Source organism: Festucalex cinctus, chromosome 17, assembly GCF_051991245.1.
Source record: "Festucalex cinctus isolate MCC-2025b chromosome 17, RoL_Fcin_1.0, whole genome shotgun sequence".
Lineage (NCBI taxonomy): Eukaryota > Metazoa > Chordata > Actinopteri > Syngnathiformes > Syngnathidae > Festucalex > Festucalex cinctus.
The window spans coordinates 5210658-5231223 of record NC_135427.1 but is presented as its reverse complement, the minus strand read 5'-3'; the positions used below and the strand labels follow the sequence as shown (position 1 = coordinate 5231223).

The 20566-nt window shown below is 40.5% G+C and overlaps 1 protein-coding gene across 2 annotated transcripts in view; it reads right to left on the bottom strand.

Annotated features, from left to right (window-relative positions):
* Positions 1–20566, bottom strand: part of trrap (transformation/transcription domain-associated protein) — an 82300-nt gene that overhangs the window by 11319 nt on the left and 50415 nt on the right. For both annotated transcript variants that reach the window (XM_077502337.1, XM_077502338.1), the window contains 10 exons: positions 19472–19663; positions 17219–17414; positions 16672–16790; positions 16389–16535; positions 14895–14995; positions 11918–12119; positions 8800–8961; positions 5885–5975; positions 4929–5134; positions 3775–4036 (listed from right to left, as the gene is read on the bottom strand). In XM_077502337.1, the coding sequence (XP_077358463.1) occupies positions 3775–4036; positions 4929–5134; positions 5885–5975; positions 8800–8961; positions 11918–12119; positions 14895–14995; positions 16389–16535; positions 16672–16790; positions 17219–17414; positions 19472–19663 (1678 nt within the window). The remainder of the gene's footprint in view (positions 1–3774; positions 4037–4928; positions 5135–5884; positions 5976–8799; positions 8962–11917; positions 12120–14894; positions 14996–16388; positions 16536–16671; positions 16791–17218; positions 17415–19471; positions 19664–20566) is intronic.

Genomic DNA, 20566 nt, shown 5'->3' with positions numbered 1-20566 from the left:
GTTACTAAAAACATAAGCCCCTTTGCACACACACACAAAAAAAAAAAAAAGAGTAAAGCTGAAAAAATATGAGTGAAATAGAAAAAAAAAATCATATAACTGTACCATGGTTTTAATTGTTTGTTATTTATTTATCTTTTATTTGCTCAGTTGATATGGACTAAAAATACCAAAACGTACATCTGGAGAAATGCCCACTCTAAAATTGTATTTCACTGCCGGTCTTGTCTCTTCTGTCGAGCCCCTTGAGGGAACATCACAGGAAGCCTGGCAGGCACAGAAGTAGCACTCTTTGCCTCATTGACTTAAAATCCCCTTTAGGAGGCTGAGACATCATTAAACGGGTGCTATAAAAATAAGAATATTAAAGTATTAAACCGCCGTTTGCGTGCGGCATGTTTTGATGAGCTGTAATCAGCAACGATGAGGGAAGGAGGCGAGTTGCGCAAACGGCGATGACGCGCGTTGCGCCGATCGAAGGCGGTTTGCAACGCGGTGCCATTTCAAAACCAGCTCAATCTCGCAGTGAGAACACCTAATACTTTTTAAATGACCCCTTTAAAAAAAAGAAGAAAAAAAAAACATTTTTTTTTGTATTGGCCTTATTTTGCTGTCCATCTACCTGCCATCCGTCGACACTACTAGCAGTGGCAAAATTGAAACGTTCCAGAGAAACCCGGCGACAATTTAAGGCTTTAAAGGGAGAATAGCACTTTCAAATAGGAAAACTCTTTTGAAGCTGCAAAGCAATTCAATAAATATTCAATCTCGACAAGCGACAAACCTAGCAGTGAAGTTGCTGCCAACCAAGACTCTCCCCTGACAAGCAGCAGAATCAACAGGCGAGAAATCTAGACAGCTTGATCTATGACCCGCGTTCTGGTGTTCAGTCCCGTCTGAAGCTTAGACGTCTCCTCAAACCTAGCAAACCAGTTGATTCCATCATATTCGACTTCCATTGTTAAAAATGATAAATCGGAAATTAATTGCCCATTTTATATCTGTTTTAAATGTACAATATTTACATTTACAAATATGTTTACCAAATACAGATGTGGTTGTATCTTTTAGTTCATTGATTTTAGTAATTTTATCGTAATTCATAAGGTTATTTGAAGTTAGTTGTGTTGAGGTAATTTTTCTGCCACTAAGTGGCATTAGTGTTTCATGCTGGACGTTGGTAACGGGAACAGAAAATTTTTTTCTTTTCAAATTTGAAGTAATTGGTATTTGGAACGAGAAGCGACTCGTGGACTCCAGTCACCACAAATACATATATTTTTAATTACGTTCTGGCTAAATAGTGTTATATTGACTCCATTTCACAACATTGTACATAAAATAAAACATGAACAATGTTTTGACATCTGTATTTAATTTGTTAATGTCACATTACATTGCTTTTGTTTTTAGTGCCATTTAAGGCCTTAATTACAGTAAAATCCATTTAATAACTTTTAATGCTTTTTAACGCATTCACTCCCAGCAGCCATTTTGACAGAAGCAATCTCCTTCACTCCCGGTTGTTTTGCTGGATTTCGACTGATTCTGCAAGGTCCACAGAATATTGTGTTCTATTGCTATAAAAAAGAAAAAGAAAAAAAAAGTATATATTTTTTTATCTGTTTCCGCGTTGCAGCAATTGGCATTGCAATATAGTTAAGTTTCCTCATTATTCACAAATCTATTTAGAATTGTCAGTAATTGAGCTTCCCCCCCCCGAACTTGGTCCTGGTTGATCTCTTATACTCTGCTGCCACCTGCTGGCTGTTTATTATTATTCACAAAGCTGTTTAAGACACTGGGAGAAAGAGCTTGTTGCAACATGGCCCCGACTGATCTCTTATACTCTGCTGCCACCTGCTGGTCTTGTTTTTGCAATAACTACCATTTCTTCAACCGTTCTTTACAGTTGAGAGAGTGCATCAAAGCCTTCTGTATGCACTAGTATACAAAAAAAAAAAAAAAAAAAGACAGACATCACAAAAAAAACGTATAAATCCGTCTTTGGGACACAAAACATTTCAAATAAACGTATTTATACGCTTTTGGGAGCAAATGAGTTAATGGCCCTGTATAAGGTGGATAAAAACATCACAGTATGGGAGGGGCAAGAGGGGATCCTTCTTTCAAGTAGTAAATCTACATCATGTCAAATTTAGCCAAGCTGAGACTGAGCGACAGTTGACACTTGATACCTGTAAGGAAATAAAATTGTCATAAAAGCCAGACACATAAATGTTCACAGAGCTGACAGAAGCAGGTGCAAAGCTTAAATGCGTCTAAACGCTTATCCTATCCGAAAGGTCATTTTCACGGCAGAACACACAATTTGAATAAACAGAAACATTATGCAATTTTTCCCTCCCAGAAAAGCGCCTGTGACAAAAGTCTCCCCAACAGATCCGCGACTAAAACAGCAACTCATGCAAATAGCATTTGCCATAATTGGATTTGAATGCCTCCCTGCTGCCAGATGTTATATATGCTCACATAAACCCATATTTTCCGGCCCACAAACCCTGCGAAAAAGCAAGTGAGCCACTAGCACGGTGCGGGGAAACGGGAAGCTCGGCTGCTCAGCCGCTATGTAAACCCTTTTTGTTCCGCTTTGGCGAAGGCTCGTGCGGTTCGGGTCGCGGTGGGCCCAGCTCGCGCTCGGCCGTGGGGACAGCTGGGCAGCAATGGTTAGACGGGCTCGCTGTGAGACAGGGGCCCCTGATGATGTCTGGCTGCGCGAGCACAGCTGGCGCTGCAACATCTGGTGAGATTTATCACCGCCGCGCTCGCTGCGAGCGTCGTCGTTTGCGTTGTTCATTCGGTCGGTCTGCGTGTCGCCGCCGTGCTTTTGCACGCTAATGCCGTCGCACCTGTCGTTATGTCCCCTTCTCAATATATTTCGTTGTGTTTCTCTCGAATAGACCAATTATCGACCGGGCCGATATTTGGCATTTTGATAAATATCGTCATCTGCCTTTTTTACGAATCTGAGGGTCGATAAAGCTGCTATCTCACTCAACGGTGACTGCATGCAAACTTAGCGAATTTTGGGTTTTCAGCAGGATTTGTAAGATGTTGATAGTAGGGATGTAACGACATCCAAACATCACGATACGATATTATCACAATATGAAGGTCACGATACGATAATTATCACGATATTGGCGATATTTAAAAAAGATCACAATATTGTAAAAATAATAATAATAATAATAATAATATTATATTAATAATGTGCTTTTGTACTTAACTCATTCACTCGCCGCCATTTTCACATTTCGCAACCCCGTCGCTCCCGGCTGTTTTACTGAATTTTGACATATTTTGCAAGGCCCACAGAATATTGTGTTCAATTGCTATAAAAGCATGGAACTTACAAAAAGAAAGATTAAAGTCTCTTCTTTATCAGGAAAAAAAAAAGTATGTTTGCGATATGCATACTGCAAGGGCCTATAATCGCGATATCGATATTTTTGCGATATATTGTGCAGCCCTAAAAAACGTATTTCAAGATTGTGCCCTTTCGTAAGCCTGTTTAAGTATTGTTAATAAATGGCGTATAAAACCATAAAAGCCATAATGTAAAGAATTCCTGTCGACTTTTTTTTTTTTTTTTAAATCTTCCTCAACCAGCAGGTTGTCCGTGGTACACCCTGAGTGAGTTTTTCAAAATGCATCTTGCATACTATAATCAATGTTACTTTTGTCTCTCTTCACGTGTACAAATAATGCATGCTCACATCTCAAAAAGATCAACTGCAGCCTTGAACGAACCTGTGGTGAACTGGCCCTTCATCTTCTGGAAGACGGGGTCCTGGGCCGTGGCCTGGGCACGGCGGGCCAGCGACTCGGAGGCGGCGCTGGAGAACATGGTGGACACGTTGGAAACGTTCTCCAAGCCCACGCCGAAGGTGCTGACCAGTTTCTTGACAAAGTTGAGCGTGTGCGGCGTAATCTTGGCGTCGGACACCGCGCCGCTCTTCTCGAAGGCCACAGAGTAGCACTTCGCCAGGCCCTGTTGGAGCTGCCTCAAAACCTGCATTGGTAAAAGAAATCAAGAGTTCATATACAAGCGAAAACAAAAAAAAAACAGTTGTGGCAAAGTAGGCAGAGGTTGGAGGATGACGACAGCGGCTGCAGCTGCTGCCGAGTTTCCCAAAGCATCAAACAATCCAACTTGTGTCTCCAAATCCCTCACAAGTCTTACAAGTTCATCACATCCATCCATCATCCATCTCCCTTGGCTCTCCTCCTGACTCTTCCCCCGTCAAAGCGCTACCTACTAAATGAGTCCGTGACCAGACTGCGCAAAATTCTAGGTGTGTGCTCAAAAAAATCGATAAGACAAGCATCATTAGTCTAAAATAAGTCTAAATAGGCAGTTAACGTTTGACTTTGAGCTTGCGTTGTACCTAAAAATTAAAAACCAGCAGCCTCTTTGAAGTTAATTGGCTTCAATTAATGCAAAAATAGCTCACCAGTGATTGGCCAAAATTAAAACACAGGAAGAATATCAACATTAATTTACTTCTAAACAACATGGCACATGTCTTAATGTACCAATTTTCCTATATTTTGTTTAAAAACAAAATAGTGTGTTACATAAAAAAATGTTGATTTTATTTCCCCAAATATTTAAAATAAACACATTTTAGAGCTGTAATTTTAATGCTTTGATATTTTTGCTCATATCGGCTCATGCCTATTAATAAATTTTACTTGCTCTTCAGTGCGTACACATTTAGACCAGGCATGTCGCTTGGTGGTAAGCCAGAAGAGCTACTAACAAAAACATTTTTGTCATCCAGCATAATAAACATATCCTTTAGGTTATACATGTGACTGTTATTATAAAATGCAAGACGAGTATCAAGTCAAGTGTAATATTTTCTGACACGTACACAAGTGACCAGCAATTTTGTTCTCACCTCTTCATGCCAGTTCTCCCTGAACCACACCATCTGGTCCACGATTCCCTCCAGGGAGGAGAGGAGTGTGGGGTGCAGCTCGCGCTGCATGTGCATGATCCGGCTGCAGCGCCACATTGGGGCCGTGGCCCTGATGGGCCCGGGGTCGGAGGTCCCCGAGTGAGACTGGGATCCCACTGAAGCAGGCTGCTGCTGACCCGATGCGTCTAAGGGGCAAATATTTATTTATTACTATTTTCAAATATAGAGAATCATCATTTACACATACAGTGATGCCATGACTGATAAGTTTAACTCTTTGACCGCCAAAAACACAATTTCTACACGTTACTAGAGCTGTGCGATTAATCGAAATTCCATCACAATTTCAATGTCACATCACAATTATAAAATCAGCATAAATGTAAAAAAAAAAAGAAAAAAAAAAGAAAAAAAAAAAAAGATTAGTACTATTTTTTGAATTATTTGACTTGTTTACATTTAGAAATTTGTACCTTTTTAAAAGTTTAAAAACGTACTTGAAAAGTTTTAATTATAGGTTTTCAAAGAATGTTATTTGTTTTAATATTTTTACATTTAAACATTTTCTTGTTTTGTACCAAAAAAATAAATGATCGTCCTACCAAGATAATCGTGATTAATATTTTCTTCATAATCGAGCAGCCCTACATGTTGCTAAAACGCATGATATACAGATATTTTTTTTATATTTCATGTTTGGACTTGAACTGGGAATTTTAATAAACGTCTTGCAGCAAGCACTCGGCATCTAGCATTTGTAATTCGAATATTTTCTCGCAACTCCAGACAGTAAAACAGTAAACGGTCAAATTGGCCAAGCAATGGCTTGTACCTTTAAAAAAATCCCGAGTCGGGTCAAGTCGAGGTACCACAGTATGCATGATTGAAAAAGGAATTGTTCAATGTGTTCTCGATACAAAAAGCTGTGTTCTCACCACTTTTGTAGCGCTCCCTTTGCTCGATCTTGAGCGTCAGGTAAAGGGTACGGATGGGGAAGTAGACAGCCTGGGGGTAAACTCGTCCCACCTGGCGGACAAAAAGAGGGTCACACATTACATTTCAAAGACTCCCGCACTGAGGAGACGAGGGGAGGCAGACAGAGATGGAAAGGCAGGAGTGAGACGCTGGCTGAGAGATACAGCGAGAGATCACACTGATACAGCCAGCCTGCCCCTGCTGCAACAGAGCGAGCGTTTGAAGCTGAGCGTCAGGGGAGTTTGGGATGCAAAACTGGATGTGAGTGATGATGAAATTGACCTTTGCAAGAGAAGTCGCTGACAACATCGGGCACGCTAAATACTTGAAGTCAAAACATAAGAGGTGTCAAGTTAATCCATTTTATTGATTAATTTTAGTTTGTTTATGTTTCTTTCACAGCTTGTCTAGTTTAGTGTGTCGCCACTGACGTGCAACAACATGGCTGCGACGTCGGCATTTATACATGGCAAAAGTAAGCGAATATTTGACACGTTTGACACTTTTGACATCACTCATACTTATGAACCAGCTGTGCTATGAATGTTGACGGATCATTAAATGTATCTGTTAGGTTATTAAGCTTTGACAAAATGGTCATTTTTAATTTTTTTTTCCACATTACCTGTAATGAAAAAAAAATATATATATATTTTCTTATTACTTTTGTTTATGCTTGGACAAAAAACTTGCAGGGTGGGGAAAAAAAAATCAAAGCTTGTTTGTATTAGCAGGAATTCAAAACAAAAACAGCAAAAAGCAAAATTTGTGAAAAATGTCATGGTATTTTTCTGGTGTGGAAATCTGAAATTGGATTTGAGGTTGACAAGAAGTGAGTTTTTATTTTAGACTGGCCCTATTAAAAATTCAAATGGAAATTCACAGTCAGTCATTCAGGCAGAGAGGTATTTTAAAAGCTCAACTGGGAGTCGGAAATCAATTGAGTTGAAACTAGACTAAGTGCAATTTCTGGAAAAATTGTGTGGGAATGCTGAAAGTTGAATGCTAAGATTTGAATGCATTTGGAATGCTTATGAAGTAAATTCTAACCTCCTGGTTTACTGGACAATACCAACTGTGCCCCCGAGCAGTATCAAACACCTGGTAATGATGATAAGTTATATGTATGAAGTGGACGTGGAAAGTGATACTTAGAAAAAGTTCAATGTCTGTCCCATTGAAAATGAATGGGGAAAGGTTGACATTAAATGTTAAATTGTGCAAATACCGGAAGTAATGTGGAATCAGACAATATATAATAGCCCGGGAGGCGTGAACTTTTGAAGCTAGTTGAAATTTGAACAGTGTAAATTGGAAGTATTATGTAGGAGTTGTTACGCAGCTTCAGCATTCCCACAATTATATTCTGATGAAACTAGCAATACAGAACCGAGAGCACAAACTTAATACAACTGATGTATTTGTGTTGGAACCCCCCATGTAACTAGGGGCGTGGAAAACCAAATAAATAGAGAGGGTGAGGAGAGGAATCTTCAGAGAGTGCAGGAGTGAATTGTATCAGTCAGTTCCTTTCCTCTCTCCTCGCGAGTGTCTTCTCTCCTTTTTGTGCCGTGCTTAATAGATGTCAAACAGGCAACCCTGACAACAATGTTGTGGAAGGCTGTGAGTGTCGTGACTCTCATCTGGGACAGCTTGGATCTGATATAAGATAGCGGTGCCACGTTGATAAGATGTGCTTTTTGTTCTGTTGCTTTTGACGGTTGGTTGCAAGAAGCCTACGATTCGCTTCTACTCTTTTCCTACCTCGACGGTGAGCTAAAAGGAGCAGATAGGCAACCCTCGAGCAAGGGTGACTAAGCAGAAAAGAGGGGAAGAGGGAGATCGAGGAGGCAACCAAGAGCAGCATTAAAGATGAAAGAGGAAGGAAGGAAGGCAAAGGACGGAACGACAGATCAGCACACTAATGGGAAGTTGAGACTTATTCTACTTGGGTGAAGCCAAGGTGGGCAGAGGGGAAAAGGGTGAACAGTTGACAAGAAGGGAGGTTGGGAGTGTAAGGAGGGCGGCTGTCGAAATTCTCTGTTAACTTCCGATTCATCTCGCCACCTACCCCGAGGCGCTCTTTGCCTCACCTTCATCAATTTTTCAACATACGTTTTTCAAACATCCCGCCGCCAAGGAAAAATTCTAAATAATTCAGGGGAATGACGGGGAGAAAACCTGCCGCGCATTAAAACGGGATTTTCTCGTTGCATACAAAGCTGTGAAGTGGACAGTGTTAACGTTTTCCTCATCAGTCAGAGTTGATGTCACTGACACAAGTGGAAAAATAAAGAGCATTACTTGCTGGTTTTGACTTGACATGACAAACCCTCCTCCCGTATCATCACTCATCTTTTTAATATCCTTGCTCTGTCGAGAGGCCTTCTAACTCTTTGAAGAACATCCTCTTCAAATCGTGCAGAAAAAATACTCCATTAAGCAAGGCAAATTAGTCCTTGCATTAATTACTTAACTCTGCTCCTGCCGTGTGGATGCGTACAATAGTAACTTCATAATCATTTCATGTGCAAATGATTTAAAATCCAATTCGCCGGATCCTACTGAAAGCCAATAAATAGGTGGCAAAGTGGAAGAGGGTGGGCGGGGTGGATCGAAATGGTAAATTTAGTAAATAGAATGCGGCGAGAGAGAGAGATCACTTTGGCATGAATGGCGGTTAATTCATCGCTATTAGGAAGACGGCGATGAAAACGGATGCTGACGCGTGAGCCAGATGTGCTGGGCTGAATGAATGTGATGGAAGCAAGATCACACAAAAATATTTCATCAGCGGCAGTTAGCCAACATGGGGACACGTAAAAATAAATTGTCGTCATTTAAACTCCGTCAAGGAGCTGTTGGATATACACACCTGGCTTATTAGATTGAGCAAAGGTTTGCCTTCAGAACCAACCAAGCAGGTCAGCAGCTGTGGTATCCATGCCAACCACTGGATGGGCGGGACTCCGATGCAGTACTTGTCCACTGCATTTGCCAGCGTGTCCTTGTCGTCGAAGCTGAGGAGCCACAATACCTGCGAATCACGCGGAAGGAGGATAAGATCAATGTGAAGATCATGGAGAGGTGAAAAGGTCATTCGGGTTTTAGTGGAAGGAGGGTCTGAAGTACAATTCAGTTGTCTTTAACTTTTAAGTATAATACATTTGCATTTAATCTTTTTAGAAATGTTCATTTTATTTACATTCGCATACGCATGTATTAACTTTCATTTATTTGAAATCTATCTAGGTATAATTTTTATCCAAATTTTATGTGCAATACATGTGAACTGAATCTTTATTTATTGATTGATTTATTCTTTTTCCTTTTCCTTTATTGAAGCAGGTTTGTCAGATGCAGCAATCGACTCCCTGGGTCAATTTGACCCGGCAAACAAATTGTCTGACTCGCAGGAAAAAATAAAAATAAATAAATATTAACTTCATTACTCAAGAATTTGTAAATAATTATACTTGTTTATTGATTCATTATACTTACTTACTACTAAAAAAAATTGCAATGGGTCAATTTGACCCGTTTAATAATTAGGGATGTAACGATAAGCTGTTCACGATATTTATTTTGTGATCTATTAAAAAAAAAGTCAGGTTGATTTCCATTTGTGCAGTTCTAGTAACCTCTGGTGGATAATTTTTTTTAAGTGCAATTTAATTTTCATTAGGGATGTTTTGGCCCTTCTATGTTTAAAATCTACACTGTTTCAGTGTTAAATGTAAGATTTAACACCGAGTTTGTGCATCTACCAGTACGTGAAAATATTCCATATAAAAGCAAGTAGTCCGGGTGGTGTCTGGATCATCAGTCAGACGGCTGCATGGCTGGCTCGACGCAGCAGGAGGGAGGGTTGCAGAGTGAAGCAAAAATCCTTCTGGCCGATCGTTACAGCCGTAAATGATGAGACAACGTAGGAGGCAATTTCTGAGATGCGCCTCAATACAGCGACGATATTACTACGTTCCCCCTCCGCATTTCCACACCAGGTTACAGATTGCACATAATTGCTGGTAATGACCGGTCAACTGGCTGCATCCATCAGTGCGAAGCACTGCCAACTCAGCCTGGCGGCGAAGGTGGGGTGTCACCATAACAATGTCACAATGAGCCTTCGAGGCTGGAAGCAGCCGTCATTAGTCCAGACAAAGATAATGTTATTTAATTCGAACAATTGCTTCGCCAAGAAGCATGAAATTATTTAGCTTAGCGTCGCGCACTTTGACTTAGTGCTGCTTTTCACGTCGCATCCTTTTTCTTCTAAAACACCACCAGACCTGCTCCGAGCCGCACTCAAGTGTGACGCCATCCATGCACAGGAAGAGCATTCGGCATAAGCAGACGGAAGCAATTGTGAAGGAGCTGCAGCGAACGTGCTGAAGTGTGCCTGTGGAAGTAGGCGCCATGCTTGTTAGCAAGGAGTCCGTCTCATTACCTCCCGCATAGGCTTTGCTCAACTGGCGAAGTGCGATAGCATTAGTCTGACTCTTTGAAAAAGGTCCGCCCGTGCAGGAGGGGGCGGGGAGATTGGAGTGTCAGGGGAGGCCATTAGACCGTCAGCGTCCGTGTAAGAGGATTCCGCTCCACCATTGATCTGCCGTGGGAACCCATCCACAGCGACTGCCGCCGCTGGAGTGTGAGCAATCAAATTACGACTGAGGCTGAGGGTGGAATAAAATGTGTTTGGGGCCCATCACAACCAATAATGTACGGGGCTGGATGGGGTCCGCAGACGAGGGAATTAACAATGACCCGATTTGGAAAAAGGTCTAATGGAGAGAGGTGCTCCTGCAAGGTGCAGAAGCATGGCTGCCCATGCTCATATAAAACCCATAAATCTACAAGTTCAAGGTACAACTAAATGGAAGCTCAGCCTCGATGAAGAAAGTATAATCATTCACATGTGTGTATTGCTAATGTACATATACATATGGACATTTATTACGTATTGCAAGGTTTTCTGCAGGTACCAGCAAATCTAATTTAATGCTTTTTAATGCAACTTAAGCTAATTTAATGCCCACGTCACATTCATATACACACACGCGATTCGATTACAATTTTTTAATCATAATTAATCTCTTGATTTGGATAGTTAACTCGCTTTTAATTTGAAATTAATCCCACATTTTAGTTTCATTCTTTAATTCTTTCTTTCATAAAGTGTAATTACTGTACTTAAACATATTTGTCGGGTTTGGGGACAAGTTGTAATTCACAATGAACAAAATGGGCAGGAGTCCCCAAGTTGCTTAATGTTCTAATTAAACTGCTTTTAATTTGAAAATAAAAATTGTACTGATCCCCCCCCCACCAACGTGAAACACTAATGCCACCTCGTGACAGAAAAAATATTTCAACTCAAATTTATGACTCAATGCTTTTATATCTGTTGTAGATGTACAATAAAATAGTTTTTCATTCTCATGTTAACATAAAAGCTCTGTCTTTTAGTTAATTGACAGTAATTTTATAATAAGTAATTCAGTTATTTGAAATTAAAAACTGAATAATAAACAGTTAAAAGGAGTGTGAAACACTGTGTCATGATTTGTGTTGAGGTAATTTTCTGTCACTAGGTGGCATTAGTGTTTCATGTTGGACATTGGTGGCAGGAACAGTGCATTTTTCTTTTCAAATTCGGAGCAATTTATATTTGGAGGATTGACTGACTCTGGTCAACTAGTCACAGTCCCCATAAATACATACTTTTTTTTTTAAATCACATTTATTATTACTAAACTGCTTCATATTGATTCCTTTCAGCAACCTGGTATGTTTAATCCAATTGCTTTTAAACCACTCATGGAAACCCGGTTATAGCATAAATAATTCATATAATTTATATGAAGAAGTTATTTAACAAATTTGACTCAAATCAAAAATCAGATTTTTTTTTTTTTTTTTTTAAATGATTTTAAGGCCAACAATAGCCTCGCCCCACCACAAACATAAATTCAAATTCAAACAACGCTCACCTTTGCAAGGTACTTGCGAGATTTGCTCTCGTTTTGGTGGCGACAGGCGTGGAGGTAGCATGTAATAGCCGAGACGCCTAAGTGGAGCTGGCGATCCTTCACAAAGATGTTCTCCAGATAGTCACCCCACATGGCCCACGCCTTCACCAAGACGTCGTGCATCTGGACAGCGGCTGAAAAGGCCTTGTTGGCCTCTTCGGACCTGCGACATCAGGTCGACACAGCGTGTGAGTAATTAACTGTGGTTTTAAGTTTGCAAATGTGAAGTGAACAGAGAGCCTGAAACATGGAGAGAAAAAAATAATAACGCTCAAAGATGTCATTCTGAGACATGTATCACATATCAGTAAGAAGCATTTTTCATCTAAATCTTTAAGAGCTCGGCACAGTGTTCAGTGTGTGAATTCATGTCACCCAGGGTTTTGGGATGTTGCTATAATACGAGTTGCCCTCAGCGATACCATCCGGCTAAGATCAATGTATTTAGTGCTGGGGGTCATAGAGCTCAAAATCTTGCAATTTTATCTGAAATGACTGAGGGCGATATATATCTGTGTATAAATACATTAACCATGAAGAGCATTGCTTAAACTCAGAGAAATACGGAGGTTGATAACATTGAGAGTGTCAAGGATTTTTTTTTCTTATCTTGGCCCCCAATCTAGTATAGTCACACTTTCCATTCCTGCAATTCCAGTGCTGCATGCTTAACTCTTTGACCGCCAAAAATAACGATCAGTAAAATCACGACGTATATTGCCATGAACGTTAAATCGTCAACAAATTTCTCTATTTTTATTCTCAGTGCAACGTCTAAGTGCAGCGCTGCCTGGTCAATGGTTGTGGAATCTAAAACACTCTAAACTATGGCCAGCAGATGGAAGCATTGTATCTCTTTTCGTCACTGATCAAAGCCTCTGTCTTATCAAATTTTTTATTTGATAACGTGTGGCAGTGAAAGAGTTGAGGCAAAGACCCCACTCGAATTTACGCCGACATGGGAATTTATTTTGAGTCATCAGCTGTTTGCGTAGCTTAGAATCCCTCCTTGGCATGTGGCCTGAATAACTTTTACACATTTCAACGTTTGATGAATAAACAAGGCGCGCGAGGCGCGCGAGCCTGCCGTCAAAACAAGCAAGACGGGCCTGTCAATGAACGAGGCTCAGTGAGCCGAGCTTCCAAAGTACTTTCCTGCTTATATGCAACAAAACATCTCCCACGACAATCAATTAAAATGTGTTATTATGAAAAGCATTTTGGCATGTGATTAAGATATCGGCGCTTGATTGCTAAGGGAGTCAGAGCCAAAGACCCTCTAGTAGTACTTAATGGAGTTGCCTCTGTCACTTTGCTAGAATTAAAGTACACTAAATGCTTCTACCAGCTACCTCAGCAGACACTCGACAGACTGTCAAATATTTGACACCCGTTAAATTGAATGATCCCCCCCAAAAAATCTTTGCGCGCATGGTTGCACGCACGCACGCACGCACGCGCGCGAAGCCGCCACCTCGCTGTTAATTCTCCCCAGTTAGGGGAAACGTAATGATTGCAATAAACCCTGCTGAGGTGGAGGCAAGTTTTGCTGATCGCAGAGATTCTTGAAAATTGCCTCTGGTTAATTATTGAGCTGCGTTTACATTTAATAAGGCTTCCTCACAATTTGTCTTTCAGCCCTCAGGATGCCACGTCACGTCAAAGATGACGGGTGAGGAAAAGGGGTGCAGAGGTGAACCTGCAGCTCAGGAACAGAACTGTACATGCAACTGTCATAGGCTGATGGCGCAGATGTCATGTATAATAACATCCCTGTAATCACCCTTTAATTGAATAATTTCCTAAAAATGTAATAAAATTAACTCCATCAAAAAAGTAACACAGCCAAATAAAGAAAACAATTTCACCAATAATACAAAAAAAAATAAAAAATCCCGACTGATTATACTAACATTTAATAAATCATATACATTATATCACAGAAGTATTTGTAGCAGATCAGTTCGAATCAAATGGGTGCAGATTTCTTTGATTATCTCTCAGCAGAGTTGGTAAATAATTTGCTTGAGTAACTCCAACACTGAACTCCATTTAAATCACAGTCTTAAAAATAAATTATGGGGGTGGAAATCAACTCTAAAACATTTAACACCAAATTTGAGCACTCCAATTTTTGCTGTGAATATATCCGAAAGTCTTAATATTTGACTCGTAACAATTTCCAGCAGTTTATATTTTGTCTAGAATTAATTTGATAACTTTTTTTATTATTTTTCATGTACCTTTAAAAACAAATTTTGCCATTTGCTGTCGACGAAAAAATGGCATCATAGCCGCTCAGAGCTCAGGTAACGACCAATCATGGCTCAGTTTGTCAATGTCACATGACCAAACCCAGAAAACAGGTGCGCCGTGATTGGTCTTTACCTGAGCCCTGAGCACGCGTGATGTCATTTTCAGTGGACGCCAAGTGGCAAAATGTGTTTTATTAATTGAGGATGAAAAATAACGTTATCAAATTAATTAGAGACAAATTATATACTTCTTAAATTAAAATGACTAAATGAGTCAGGTATCCCTTTTAACTCTCAAAACACAAAATGTAGAACTTTGGACTGACAATGAATACGTACATTATCAAGTTCTACAAGACCCACCTGAAATTGTAATAAATCCCCAATAATGTCATAATGTAAATATGTTATTACAATATAAGTCAGGATTTTTTATTATTATTACATTAGTGAAGTTACATTTTTGAGTTAATTGAAATTTTATTACATTTTTTGGACATTATTATATTATATGGTGCTACAATCCCTAATGAACTCATTGGTAAGACTTGTGGCTAAAAAGTATTATTGACGTGGTTTGATGATAACGCGGTATCAAACAGACTTTGTGAATAAATAATCAAAGGATGAAGAAGGTAAAGGTGTGTGCAATAGTTGCAAAAGAGGCCAACTGTCATCCCTACTTGTTGATCTGAGCCAGGAACATGCCCTTGAGGGCGTAGAACTCAGCCGTCATCTCCTTGGTGAAGTACTTCAGGTTGGTGGACTCGATGACCTCTAAACCCTGACAAGACAGCAAACAAAAGAGGCTTTACTTGTTGACAAATTAAAATCACATCCCGTGAGTGATACGCATCAGAAAGACGATGCCAATCGGTCTGGGACAGTAGCATAATCGCAGGTGATCATTAAGATGTAAGGAAAGTGTTAAGTAAGGCAAAGTAAGCTTCCTCGATAGTGAGCCTCTGATGAGTTGTCCCCAATGCACTACAGTGACAAACGAGGTGCAGCCAGAGAGCGGAGGAGAAAGCGCAAAGCCAGAAGAAGATTTGAAGGAGGGGAGAAAGCCAGAGGAGGCACTTTTAATGGCTTGTGGTGCACTGAACCACTTCTATTAATCAAAGCACTCAGCGGGCTTAAGTGTAATCCCCTGAGATACCTTTACTTCCAAATCTTGGTGTAATAACATGTCACCAAAAGCTACTTCCAACACTTCCTGACGTTTTTTTTTCCCCCAATAACATTTTGTCTATTGGCTATATCAATACGGATGGCAAAAAGACATGCAATAAATTCACAATGAGACGAAACGTCAGCTCAATGGTTACCGAGCGCTAAACTGAATTCAATTTGAAGGATTTAAATTAGAGCGGACCCGTTGCCTTGTTTTGATCACATAATTAACAATATATTGTTCCAATAAAATATTTCACGAGACAGCTGCTGGGGTTTGTTTACAAAATGGCTCCAATGTGCGCATTTCTGTGAATGTAAATTGACTTCCGCTCTGAGGCGACAATAAAGAAATCGTCCTCCTTCTTAAACCAAACGTTGCGTCGTCAGAATAAGTTTTTTCATAGAATGTTATCATACGGATATAAGAAAATCCCAAATAAGGCTGAAAATGTATTTAAAATATACCACAGCAGATGGTTAACTCATTTGCTCCCATTTGCTTTTTTTATGTTTTAAGTGTCCCAAAGACGTATTTATACGTTTTTTTGTTTTTTGTTTTAAATGCTAGAGCATACAGAAGGCTTTGATGCAGCCTCTCAACTCCAAAGAACGGTGGCAAAAATGGTAGTTATTACACAAACGGCCAGCAGGTGGCAGCAGAGCAAAGGAGATCAACCAGGGCCATCTAGAAAAAAAGCTAAATTACTTACAATTTTGAATAGATTTGTGAAAACTGATGAAACTTAGCTCTCTTCTAATGCTAATTGCTGCAAAACGGAAACAGATAGAAACACACTTTTTTTCCTGATAAAAGAAGAGACTTTAATCTTTCTTTTCTTTTGATAGGTTTCATGTTTTTATAGCAATTGAACACGATTTTCTGTGGGCCTTGCAAAATCAGTCAAAATCCAGTAAAACAGCCGGGAGCGAACAGGATCGCTTCTGTGAAAATGGCGGCGAGTGAATGAGTTAAATATGCATGTCCTTCCCAAGTTTCTCACCTGCATGCATTCGGTCTTGCCCATGACACCAGCCAACTGTAAATAGCATTTAACCTGCTGTCTGATCTTCTGGAAGCAGTCAACAATGGGCACAGTCGGGATGGTGTGGATACGACTTAAGATGTCCAGAGCTACATTTACCAAACCCTGTGAGGTGGCAAATGGTGACATTAAAGATATATACAAGATGAAAAAAAAAAAAAAACTTGTAATGTAGTTGTGATTTCTATTTTGCATTGTAACAGAAAATGTTGCGAAAGCTCCGAGTAGGTTGATGACTCACCTGCTTGCGCCCAATCTTGCCGTATTGAATGATAGCAGATGCTGAGGCATGAACTCCCAACATGGCGTTGTTGTTGTTTGGATCATGCTGCGTATTCGTCTCGTATGCCGTCACTATGGCTACAGACAAAGAGGGGGAAAAACAGTAATATAAATGGTGTCTGTATTTATTATACAGGTGCCATCATTGAAGAGGAGCGTGATGCACTAGGGACATGAACACATTGCACAGCAAATGGGGCATGGCAATGGATTTTATCAAGAAAATTCAATTTCGCTACAGCAGAAGCTTCAAGGCTGGCATGTATAAAGGACGTGGATTTTATTGGCACTGTGGTGCAGAACCAGAGATATTTGGAAATAGAGTGACACGGAGGAAGGAGTTTGCGTGAGAGGTCAAGCACTGACCATACCGTACCAGGAAAATGACTAAACGTTTTCTTTGAAAAAGTAGCAGAATGGCTCAAACGCTTATTATGGATTACGCCCTAGTCCTGTGACGTAATTACATGCGAACTACAAACCGTTTATATCGTTCAGAGTCATACCTTGGTAGTGATGCTGGCGCCACATGAAAATGCTGCTCCAATGGGACAGGTCATCCGACACAATGGGAAGTCGGTTCCTCCACGTTTTCACCACAGTCTTCATGTCGTGGAGGCTGTTGTTGCGGCCCAGGTTAGCGGGCTGCAGCCCTGCGTTAATTTGGGCAGCTTCTTGCAACTCTATGATCTGTTGCGCCGCCTGGGGAGAAGATAAAAAAGTTGCATTGCCGGGCTTTGTCATTGCAAACATAAACATTCTTAACTCATTCATACCCAAAAACGTATAAATACGTTTTTTAATACTTTGTTATCCACTCCCCAAAACGTATTTATACGGTTTTTATTTATTTTTTTATGCTAGAGCAAACAGAAGGCTTTGATGCAGCTTTTGACCTGTAGAGGTCGCTTAACGCAATGGTAGTTATTGCAAAAAACACGACCAGCAGGTGGCAGCAGAGTATAAGAGATCAGCCAGGGCCATGTTGAAACAAGCACGTTTGTGAATAATGATGAAGCATAGCTATATTCTCATGGTAAATGCTGCAAAATGGAAAAAAACATTTTTTCTTTTTTTTTTTTTGTCCTGCTGAAAGCAATTATGGGCCTTGCAAAATCAGTCAAAATCCAGTAACATAGCAGGGAGCGAAGGGTGTTGATTCAGTAAAAATGGCTGGGAGGTGAATGAGTTAATCTCCAATTAAAATAAAAAGTAATCTGATGCCATATTTCAAGAGCAATTTATTTATTTATTTATTTATTTATTTTTTTAAATGATGAGGAATTATTACTGTTTGTTCTGAACGACTGCTTCCTTTCCAGTCTCATACTGAGCAGCAAAATTCTGCGTGGATGCAAGAAGTATGTTTATGTAATTTAAAACGAGCCTTAAGTGACACAACACGTTTAATGTCAAATGATGGAAGCGAAGATGAGGTTACGCAACACAGCCGTGGGTAAGTGCAAACAAACATTTGCTCTCGTCGACAATTACATTTTTACATGCTCTTTTAGGAAAAATAATAAAATAATATGTTGATCAGGGTCTAAAATGTTTACTATTAAATATTCATTAATATAATTTGGTTGGCACAATCACTATGATTATCCCGAGCACCCCATTTTTCTATGGTATGACACAAAAAGAGGGCGATATGGGTGGAAAAAGTACCCAAAAAAATGATAAGCAAGGTGTTGTATCTCATTTTGTGAAAAGAAGCCTCACTGATTGTCCCAAAGCTGCTTTGTGAACATATAATCAATCATTCCATTATAACTCCTCATCAATCAATATTAGCACAAGCTCTCCCAATCGATGGAGTGGGTGATCATCCATTGATTGTCAGACGCCAGCGGGAGGCAGGATTTGATGATAACTCGCTTTTTGAGCCCTTTCTGTATTTGCCGAGTCTGGCTTTCTCATTCCGAGACGCTCACAGAGTTGTGGATGGATGGGACAGAGTTTGGAAGGGAGATTTACAGCTGGCTGCTCGACTGAGACATAAATAGCTTGTTTGCGCTTAGCAGGGATAATAACTGGACTGCGCGTATGCACCAACACCCACGTATGCGCAAAGAACAATGAAGAAAGTAGTCGCTCAATTTGCATTCCAATTTTGTACGAACAAATGCAGCAAATAAGAGAGGTGCTGACGACTACCTGGCATATCTTTTAAATAGACAACCAAAATAAATTGGGTAATATAATATTTATTCACAATTATCAGTTAATATCAGCTGATGGCCCATTTCTAACCTTCATTGGGACCACGCCATTCATCATGTAAATGTAATTTTGCTGCAGGTATTTAATCAAACGCTATCTTATGGCAGGGAAGTAATTACGGCTAAACTAACTCCTCTTCTTGCTTATTTTCTCTTCTCGTAGCGTTTGAGGCCCATCGTCCTTAAACTCCATCACCCTGCTTTCTCTTCTTCACCCATCCTCCCTTTTCATCTTTACTCGCGTCTTTTTTAATCTCCTGTGGAGGAACTAAAGAGGCTTAAAGGTCCCCCCCCCCCCCCATCATCTATTCATCTAACTCAATTTAACAAAATGGAATGAGGAGAGGAGATAGAGGCCGTTATCAGCATTACTTAACAACGCAATGTCTCAAGGCGAATGATGGTCTCCCAACATGCATCCCTTCAGTGCTCGGCACGGTAAACTGATTCTTGCTGGCTTTCACGCATCAGTCTGTATGATTTATTTAAAAAAACAAAAAAACAAATCAACAACTGTGTCGTTTGCTTCTATACCTGGAGCAGCGGCGTGTGCACGTGTGAAACGATGTGAGGCAACCTTCTCCACTCGCGGATGGCGAGGCTGGACGCCATCTCCACCAGTCTCTCGATGAAGTTGAGCTGCTGCTCCTCTGGGTGGCAGATGGCCAGGTAGCCGCGGTGCATGTTCACCTTCCAGGCCATCTCTTTGGGGCAACTCAACTCCACCTGTAAATAAATATGTGAACCGTATTTAAATGTATTCGTGTTTTAATTGTTATCTTTAACAGTGAACTGGTGAACCACTACAATGCAACAATTTTGAAGCATGCGCACTACAGTGCCTCATAGAGACCACACTTTGCAAGCCTACAGCCAATTACTACCAAATTATTATTTGTAGTGAGCAGCCTAGCGAGCAGGAGCTAGCATGAGCGGCGAGCAAGAATGGCTAGCAAGAACTAGCTGGAGTGGCTAACAAAAGCGACTAGCAAGAACTAGCCGGAGCGGCTAACAAGAGCGGCTAGCGGGGGTAGCTAGCAAAAGCTAGAGAGCAAGAATGGCTAGCAAGAACTAGCTGGAGTGGCTAACAAAAGCGACTAGCAAGAACTAGCCGCAGCGGCTAAGAAGAGTGGCTAACGGGGGTAGTTAACAAAAGTTAGCGAGCAAGAATGGCTAGCAAGAACCAGCTGGACTGGCTAACAAAAGCGACTAGCAATAACTAACTGCAGCGGATAACAAGAGTGGCTAACGGGGGTAGCTAGCGAAAGCTAGCGAGCAAGAATGGCTAGCAAGAACTAGATGGAGTGGCTAACAAAAGCAACTAGCAAGAACCAGCCGGTGCGGCTAACAAGAGCGGCTAGTGGGGGTAGCTAGCAAAAGCTACCGAGAACAAACGTTCTTCTCCTTCGGGTATCCGAAGCAGAAAGACAGCAGCAAAACATGCTAGCCTCCTATGAGGCGTGGCGCGACCTCTGTCACATAATTAGTGATTAAGAGACCTACGATTATATAAAAAATGTACATTGACATGTTTTTTTTTTATTTTATTGAAATTAATAGTGTTTTTTTTAATGAATAAATTATTAGTTCACCACTAGACGGTGCTAAATAACACACACTGTCCCTTTA